Raw genomic sequence first — 9,792 nt, forward strand, 5'->3', positions numbered from 1 at the left:
AGTGTAGCTATACATAGGATTATTATGCAATCTAAATCCCCCCAAAATAGTAAAAAAAAAACCAACCCCCAAACCAAACAAAACCAAACAAAAATCCTCTCCCCAAAACAAACCACCACCACCCTGTCAACCACAAAAAAACCCCTCCAAACCAACAAAAAAGCCCCCATAACATGGCAGTGCTGTTATAGTAGAGGGTGTCATGGTATTTTCCCTTTCTCTTCAAGGTTTGCTGTGTAGCTGTGCTTTCTGGGTGTGGGACTGGTTTTTCATCTGGGTGGGGGGAGATAAATTCTATTCATAAACTTAGCTTCTCAAAGCAAAGACCTCCGGCAGCAGGCTGTATCGGATAGTTACACGTTCTTCAGGTGTATTTCCCTGCACATAGGTTTATGTTACAGTAAAGAGTGCGATTCTGTCTGGAACATCTGTTGAGCACTGCATTCAAGTGCATGGCAGAGATCTTTAAACGGTCTCAGGTGTAGGACGCTGCAGGACTTTTAATGTGCCTGTTCCACAGGAAGACCTGTAAAAGTGTTTTATTCAATGGTTATATGATGATACTGTAGCTTCTCCAAATGAGATTGCATCTCAGAGCATATGTTTAAAAAAAAAAAAAGCAAACCACAAAAAAGCCCCAAAATTATGGGGGTAAGGGAGAAGTGTTTAGGGGAAGCTAAGAAATTAGATGCTCATGTAAGAACTCCAAGACTATTTTTACTTTTCTGGAGTAAAATTTGACTTTTTTTAGGTCAGTTTGTCACGATTGCTAGGGTACATAATCTGTTTTATTTAGTGCTTAGTTTTTTTTTCTTGGAGTTGCTAAAAATGTTCTCATGGTAACTCAGTAAACACTTCTTATCTGAGAACAGAACTGTTAGTGTGGTCGGAGTTCAGGGTCATGGAGCTAAGCTTGTAAGAAGTACAAAAACCCCAAAGGATGATAAAGATAGCCTAGTTTCTCTCATCCAACTGAAACTAATGTTAAGGAGAAAGCTGGGACTATGTGCTTCCAGTCCTTCTGGGCCAGTTTGAATAGCATGAGCTATAGAAAACTTAGACGTTTTTGGAATGTCAGGGGTCCCAACAGGCTCGGGTAAGGATTTGAATGGACCTCTGGCCCTGCTAGAGGACTTTCCTCCCCCCTCTGCTCCCCCCCACTGGGTTGTTGGCGCTGTCTTCAGAAAACCTCCTTAACTGCAGTGTAGGTTTATCACTGCTTTTTTCAAAGTAGTCGTCTTGATTTCATGCTGTCAGCTTTGGCAACAAGCTTACACGGGCAAATACCTTCTCCAGAAGTTAAACCAAGCTAGATGTTCACTGTTTGGTTACAGCAGATCCAAGGTGAATGGACCCGCTGGGGCTGCTGCAGCTTGGCAGGCCTATCGCCCACCCGTCAGTCATCCAGGCTCCTTCCCATTGAGCAGCTCAGCTTTGGCTTCTCATGTCAGACCTGTTTTTGTCCAGGAGCTTAGTGGTGTAGCTGTCCTTCTGGGTCTGCTCAGCATTTAGATTTGTCATCTACATTAAACTCCGAGTCGTCAAGGTGGTGATGGGCATCTGAACTGTCTGCAGACTTTGTGGGATAACACAGTAGGGTTACCTTGAAAAGAGGGACAGGTGCTTTACTTTTGAAGTATAAAAGTTTTTTGAGGTTGAATGTTTTGCTTCACTCATGCATATTTGTGAAAGAGGTATACATGGGGATTCTGGTGAAGAAGCAAGTGGAGTTTTTATAACAGGAACCTGGAAAAGATTTTAAGGAAAAGAATTTGGTTGGAGACTTTAGCGTCTTTGGAGTAAATGTGGCAAATCTGGTATTTGAGTCATCCCAGAAGAACTGGAAGAATGATAGGCTGCTGACGGAAGGTTTGGCTTGGCCTGAGCTGTGCAGGTGGCACTGGAAGCTCCAAGTAGGCTTGGACGTATGTGTGCTCCAGGGAAGTCAGTGAGAGTTGATTTTGGAGCTCCAAGTAATGTGATCAGGATAAGTGATTCCTTTAAATATAATTATTATAGGAAAGAGGGTAAGACCCGTAGTCAATATGCTTATGCTGTGCACCAGGCACTTAGTAATGGGATACGTTATTTGGGAGACAATTCAAGAACTTAAAAAATTTTTGCCTGTGTTTTAAGGTTGAGTTAGTCTTAAATCCTTGGCATGGAGCAGGAGGCCAGTGGCAGTCCCATAATATTTGGTGATGAGAGAGTCTGGCTACTGGCGGTCTCCAGCTTTATACATCATTTGACTCTGGGCAAGCAGCTTTGGAAAGGGCTTTGAAGTTTTCTTCTACTGCTGGGGCAAAAATCATTATAGGATGCTAAATTGAGGTGATTGTATGATTGTTTTAATCGCTCTTAAGATGTTTAAATGCTAATTTCCATAAATCAATTCACAGCTTCAGAATAATTACGCTGTGTATTTGGTTAGTTTTCATTTGATCAGAGTCATTGCAATGTCTGGCTCAAGTTTTATGTGGCTCATCTGCAATTTAAATACCTATTGCCAGAATCTTCATGCGCTTGGTATGAAAAAGTGATTTAATTGAAGTATTATTGGTATGGAATTCCTCTCTGAGAGCTGATCAGGCTGGTATAAGCCATAACTTCCCTTAAACCTTGAAGTCATTTACACTGGGATCCATCCAGTGCCTTTCTCCTAGTGTTTAGCATTACGTGACATGAAAGTTTAAGGCTGGTGTTTGACAGGTCTGGAAAGGGACACGGCAGGGTCAGCGCAGAGATGAGAGCTGGAAGGTACAGCATCCAAGGGGTGGGGTCTATGCATTTTAAAGTGGAATTGAGATTCCCTGTCCTATGTGCCATTGTCCTCTTCCCTCTGACGCTGTGTTGGCACACTCCGCTTTGTGCCTGGGAAAGGCAGGTATGGTGTGGAGTGTGACTGTGGACAGTCTTGTGGCTCTGCTTTCTGTGGAACTAGTGTCCTGAGTCACGGTGAATTTGGGGAGGCAGTGGGACTAATCCTGCACCATCACATGGGCTATGTGCAACGGGGCTGCTGTGCTCATGCGCGTCCCAGACTGGCAAACTGCCTCTTCTTGTGCAAAACTGTTCTTCGTTACTGATTTCCAAGGTGCAAGTGCTCTTTCTGAGTGGCTATACAGGCATCACCTTTTGCAAATGTGATGACCTCAAGGAAGGTGGAGTCATTCAGGTTGAAATTTTGATCTCAGCCTTACTGGGAATTCAAAAGTTAAAATTATCCATAGTCTTTTATTCTAACTTTAATTTCTCTCTTAACAAAGAAGTAATTGTGTTGGCAGAAAAAAAATAATTAAAAAATATGAAAAATATGTGCAGAATATAGAAAAAATATATAGAGAAATATATTCTTTTCCTTCCTTCCACATTCACTTGAAAATAAGGTCAGTCTTCTCACAGAAAATTCGTCAAGTTCTCTACAGTATCAGCCCAGTTTTCAGAAACGATCTTGATCAGGGGCATGTTTTATAGGTCTGTAGAATATTATACTATTATATAAGTATAATATACTTATTATACTTATTCTACTATAATGTAGAATATATAATGTAACAGATTACCTTAAAGTGCAGGTTTTCTATGGCCCAACTCATGGAATTGGCATATCTGAAAGTACGAGGCTAATACTTAGTTTGCAAATCTGAATTGAAGGAGGGGAGGAATTGGTGCCTCTGCCCCCGACAACTGACGTGCAAACTTCTGCAGTGGGATGATATATAACTTAGAGAGAGCACTTGCCTTTTGTGAATGGATTAGATTACTGTACATCTTAGTCTACCAACAAAGCTGCAATTGTTTATGTGAACATACAGATGCCCCTAAGGTATTTTGGGCCCCATCATGCAGCCCGATCGCTTCTACTGTCATCACGGTGAAGTTGTTGGAGCAGTGACAGTTGTGTCATTTGTTCGTCTGATCTCAGAAGCCTGATGGTGCTTACCATGAGTAGGTCGGATACCTTGTGTAACAGGCAGCATCGACACACAATTAAGAGCTGTTACTTTACATCGTCACTGATAAATATTTGAATTGGTTATTTAACTTGCGTTACCGAACACCGTAATACTTTTGTATCTAGAAATGCTGGGCGTTTTTAAATGAAAGCTGAGTTTTTAATAGCACAAAGGTAGTTCCCCCACTTGAGAAATTACTAGTAATGGCCTCCTGCAGACCATCTCAGTCCTGCCCTGTGCAAGCAGCAAAAAGAATCCCTGCTGCTGCCACAGTCCTTGTGTGCTGCAGAGTGTGCGCTGGTGGTAAGGCATGATGGCCTTGCTATTGGCCATAAGAAGCTAAATATGAAATAACTTTAGGCTAGCTCGTTTGGAAAATATACTGTGTCTTGTTTTTTTTAGAAGAGGAAGCTGCTGCAAAGCTTGGAAATGTGAATGCAGGTTTCTCACTCGCTGTTTTTTTTTCTTTCTCTCCTTAGGTATGGCCTCACAAGTCTTGGTCTATCCACCATATGTTTATCAAACCCAGTCAAGTGCCTTTTGTAGTGTGAAGAAACTCAAACTAGAACCAAGCAGTTGCGTGTACCACGAAAGAACCTACCCGCAAATCTATGTGAATGGTAAAAACTTTGGAATTTCTCCCCACAGGGTTAGTACGTACTTTCAGACTAAAAACCCATTTGACAGACCTCGAGGACAGAACTTTTTGTTGCAGTCAAATGCTGTTGCTTTAAAAAATATTGCAGGTGCTACAAAAGCGTTAGCAGCGCGGGCGCAGCAAGCTCAGTTAGAGGCACCTCGGATTGGGACTCAAGGAAGCCGATCAGATATCCTGGAAGGACCCCAGCGATGTGGATTGAAGCGTAAGAGCGAAGAGCTAGATAATCAAAACAGCACGATGCAGATTGTTGATGAACTGTCCATCCTGCCTGCAATGTTGCAAACCAATGTAGGAAACCCAGTGACGGTTGTGACAACGGCTGCAACTTCAAAACAAAGTGGTACAAGCGGAGATGGAGATTACCAGTTAGTACAGCATGAGGTATTGTGCTCTGTGAAAAACACTTATGAGGTTCTTGATTTCCTTGGCCGAGGGACCTTTGGACAAGTAGTGAAGTGCTGGAAAAGGGGGACAAATGAGATTGTGGCAATCAAAATCTTGAAGAATCATCCTTCGTATGCACGCCAAGGACAAATAGAAGTGAGCATACTAGCGAGACTAAGTACTGAAAATGCTGATGAATTTAACTTTGTGAGAGCCTATGAATGCTTTCAGCATCGTAACCATACTTGTCTGGTTTTTGAGATGTTGGAACAGAATTTATACGACTTCCTGAAACAAAACAAATTCAGCCCTCTGCAACTGAAAGTAATACGGCCTATTCTGCAACAGGTGGCCACTGCACTGAAAAAACTAAAAAGTCTGGGTTTAATCCATGCTGACCTCAAACCAGAGAACATTATGTTGGTGGATCCTGTTCGGCAGCCTTACCGGGTTAAAGTAATAGATTTTGGGTCTGCCAGCCATGTATCAAAGACTATTTGTTCAACCTATTTACAATCTCGGTATTACAGGTAGGTGTCTTTTACTGTGTTTTTAGCCTTCAATGGAACAAGGTTTTAGCGTTTATTAAAGTTAATGGCTCAAGTAATTACGCTTCCAGATAACTAATAAGAATAATTTGGAAAACATAAGGACCATCTAAGAATGAAGGCTGTGCTAAGATTGAGTGGTTGGTTACTATTTCAAATCTGAATATTTGCTTTGAATGTTTTTATAGTGTCATTTTTTTCTAGAAGTATGTTTTGTCTGAAATCACTCTGAAATCATCACTTACTGTTATTTTGAGACCTCTGATGAGACTTTTTAAAAGGAAAATAGAAAAAAAAAATTAGCTTTCACTTGCTTAATCAGGAGGCCTTTCCTGCCTTCCTAACATGATGTTTTTTTTCTGTAAGCAGCTGGACAGCGTACTAGAAGTGCCACATTTTTATATACTGTTGCCAAAGATGATGTAAATGCCTCTGTTTTTCTCCAGCACTTGTAAATATTTTGCCTAGTTTTTGTAAACTCAGTGCTGATTGAGTGCCTTCAGCAGCTGCGGACTTAAGTGAACTTCTGGAGTGAGTGAGTGATAGAACCTTTTAATATTTAAGGTGATACCAGGCAGGCATTTAAAGTGATTTTGGTATGTGGTTGCATTCTACATTGGCCTCAAAAATGGAGATATGTTCCTGATTTTGTTTTTTAATCCTTTTTTCATGTAGTTGTCCTGTCTGTGTGATATGTAAAAGCTATTAGTATTTAGAATCTTTAGAAAATGAGAAACAAAAATCTTGTTTTCTTTATAAGCTGAACTTGCCTTGATTGAAGACTTTCTTCAGTTCTGCTCTGCATCATTGGCAGTAGTATGTCCTGGGTGTTGCCTGCCTCCGCAAATTCAGTAAAAAGCTAAGGCAATGAGTAATTTGAAGAAAACTTTAAATATTTTACAGCTATTCATGTTGGAAGTGAAAGTTTGTGCAGTGCAGTTCTAGGCTTGATGAAATTAGTAATTGGAGTTCATTCCAGAATAATCTTAACTATTGTTTGACTGTAGTTTGTAAGCAAGAACATTTCATGTAGTGCTCATATAAAATATTCTAGTCCACCTGCATTTCCCCATTACTTAATTACAAACTGCAGCTAAGGGTTTAAAAACTACACAAAGTTCGTCAACAGAAGACTAAATTGGGAAACCATATGGATTCATGCATACCCGCATTATACAAAAATGTGCATGAGAGGAAATAAGAGATTAAGTAACTTAAGAGTGCATTTTGGTGCAAGACCTGTACACAACTCAAGATACAGTATTTTCAGGCCTCTCAGGACAAAAACATGCAAGTCTTGAAAAGGTGGCATGAATTCTGTGAGGTTCTAGACAAGTGCAACTGTCTTGATGTCAGCTGTTCTGTACAAATTCATAATTCAGCAGATGCTCAAGATGCATGGTCTGATAATAATTCCTTATGTACTTTGGCTTTCTATTTATTGAAGCAATTACAAATTATTGCAAGCTATTGCCATTTCTCCCTCCTCATTCCCCAAGAACTGACAAAGGGGGAGAGGCTGTAGACAGCCAGGCTGCGTGGTCCTGTTGTAGTACTTCATTCTCAACTAACTAGTTTCAGATTTTTTCTGTTTCAGATGGCTCATTAGTGTTGTTGTCCTTATTCAATTGCTTGCATACAAATTTTAGCTGTAGTTTTGTGTTACTTGGGTTGATGTTCTTTTGAACCTATACTTTATATTGAATTTTGACTTGCTTACTAGGTTGAGCAGGTCTGTATGCTGTGCAAGTCCTTGGCAACTTGCTTGCATTTTGGGTACTTGTATCGCATTACACGCACTGAAATGTAAGTGGGGTTCGTTGTGGATGTGCAAGAATGAAACTCATGGGTGTATATGCTTGTCTTGACTCAATGTTGAATGATATTCATATAGACTCATATAACATGTGCACCTAAAATGCCCTAGTTACTAAGTGGCACTTAAGTGCTTTGTAAATATTCAGGCTCTTCAGTAGAAGATCATGTTCTTGTATAGTTTTATAATCCTTCTATAAAGTAGCGTTTAAGTCAGGGTGGTGGTTTGGTGTTTTGGGTTTTTTTTTAAGTAAAAAGGACATACAAAAAGAAAAAAAGTTAGAGTCTATCTACTTGAATAGTTTTGGTGTTATATTTAAGTTAAATATTGGTTGAGATAATTTTGGAACTGACTTAATTTTGTAAAAAAACAGATACTATACTTCAAAACTATTTTAAGCAAAAAGTTTACTTCTGAAAAATGTTTCTAGCATGCTGGATTTCATTGTGGATGCATAGCTCTATACCAGTTGTGTGATTCAAATTAACTTTGTGTAGCTTGGCATGCAGTTTCTCAAACTTTCTTTTTATTGCTTTGGAAGCATCTGACTAGTGTAAATAATATCAGAAAATAGGGATTTGATCCAAAAGGTCTCAAAGTAGATGATACCAGGGAAATTTGAAGAGAAAAGCTGTGAAGAGGAATGAGAAGGGCCTTCTGAGAATATATTGTATCGAGATGGAATTTATTTTGCAGGAGATTGTGTTTCTTGTCAATCAAATAAGGAGCTACTTCATAAAATATAACTGTACTTAAATTTTTTTTATATTAAAAAAGAGTGGGAGTGATAGTGCAGGTTTGACTTGTTTGACTATGACATGTTCAAACAAACCCTTTAAAAAACCTGAGCAGCAGTTGGGATGTTGAAATCTGCCCCCCTCCCTTAAGCTCAGTGGTGCTATGTGTTTGTTTAGGTTATTTAGCAAGGAAACATTAGTTTGGATTTTTATTTGATGCTTCAAGCTAAATTAATCCCATTAGAGTTCAAATGGGAAATTTTTTTAAAAAATGCTTGTTCTCTACAGCATTTCTTTTATTAGTGTGATTCCATCTGTATTCTTGTGTACAATCTTTGAAAATCGTTTCTGTGCTAAGCTGTATGTGTGTTGTCATGAGTTTTACCTGTAACTCTTGCCAGTGGGGATCCTTGCATGGTCAGAGCTGACAGTTCATGAGACTTTGCTTCACCAAGTGACAGGCACAATGCACTACTTTGACATTTATATCGATATTTCCTAGGTAAATGTGACGTGAACCTGGCTGCTTCTGATGTGCAAAAGCACTCAGCCAGGTCCAAGAATTTAAAGAAAAGTTATTAAGAGGAAATATTTTGGTTTAAAATGACTATTTTAGGGTAAGAGATCCTAGAAAAGGATGGAATGAAATGCCCTTAAATGACGACATAGGTTGAGAGGAAGCAGGGCTGCATCCGCGCAGCACTGGGATGCTGCTTCTCAGCCCCGCGGTGCCAGTGCTCTCCTGCTCCAGGGGTGACACTAACTCCAGCCCTGTCCCTCATTCTGGTCACCCCGCATCGGCACCAGTGCCTCTGCCAGCGCGAGGAGGGCTGGAGGTGGCCTGGGGAGAAGGGAGAAATGGTTATTTCTGGCAGCACTGTTAACTTGTGCCATGGTCATTTTCAACAACAGGATTTGCACTTTCTTTATGCGTGTGCCCACCGGTGTCTGTAGAGGCATATGTTGAACGCTCAAGAAAAACCCACAAAGAAGTTTTGCGAAAGTGAATAAAGAGAAAGGGTTTGGGTTTTTATTTCCCAGATCTCCTCACTGCTTTTTTATCTTGTTTGTGGGATTGTCATGAGCTAATGATTGTGAGAATGGAGAACACCAAACAAAGTCTAATGTTACGGTGTTTATTTTGAATGGTAGAATCTGTACTTTACATCTGTAGGAGGAAGCGACTAATAAATTGGAACAATAAGTAATAAGAGGATTAAGGCTTAAGGCAGGGAACGTAATACAGCCAGGTGAATAAATAATGGGCTGACTTACCTTACTTCATCTGTAGCAGAAGAAGAGGTGACATAATGATGACTACTGCAGACATTACAGTACTTCTGTATGAGGAAAGATCGTAAAAAAAGTGAGACTAATTGAATTTTGAAAGAGTATAGACCAGCAGAAGAACGGAGACAAGCTGCATGGAATGGTAATGATTTGGTGTTTTCCTGTTTCTGCTTCAGCTTTATTAAGCAAAGAGAAAGCAAGAAAATGGTTAAAACAAGTATAAAAACACTTTGACACTTCATTCCCTTTTGGAAACTCCTGGCTGTTATGTATTGCTAGAAATTAGAGTATGGATATGAATAAATACTAACCACAGTACACTGTCTTAGGTCACAGATTATTATTTTTTGTTTTAAGGATGAAATATTATTCTGCATACTCTTTGCCTCACACACAGCCT

General features: G+C 39.9%; 1 protein-coding gene across 1 annotated transcript in view; it reads left to right on the forward strand.

Moving 5' to 3' along the window:
* The first annotated feature begins 4,437 nt into the window (after nucleotides 1-4,437).
* Nucleotides 4,438-9,792, forward strand: part of HIPK3 (homeodomain interacting protein kinase 3) — a 58,600-nt gene continuing 53,245 nt past the window's right edge. The window contains exon 1 of the mRNA XM_010284667.1: nucleotides 4,438-5,531. Coding sequence (XP_010282969.1) covers nucleotides 4,438-5,531 — 1,094 coding nt within the window. The remainder of the gene's footprint in view (nucleotides 5,532-9,792) is intronic.

This window comes from Phaethon lepturus, unplaced genomic scaffold (genome assembly GCF_000687285.1).
Source record: "Phaethon lepturus isolate BGI_N335 unplaced genomic scaffold, ASM68728v1 scaffold32213, whole genome shotgun sequence".
In the NCBI taxonomy this organism is placed as follows: domain Eukaryota; kingdom Metazoa; phylum Chordata; class Aves; order Phaethontiformes; family Phaethontidae; genus Phaethon; species Phaethon lepturus.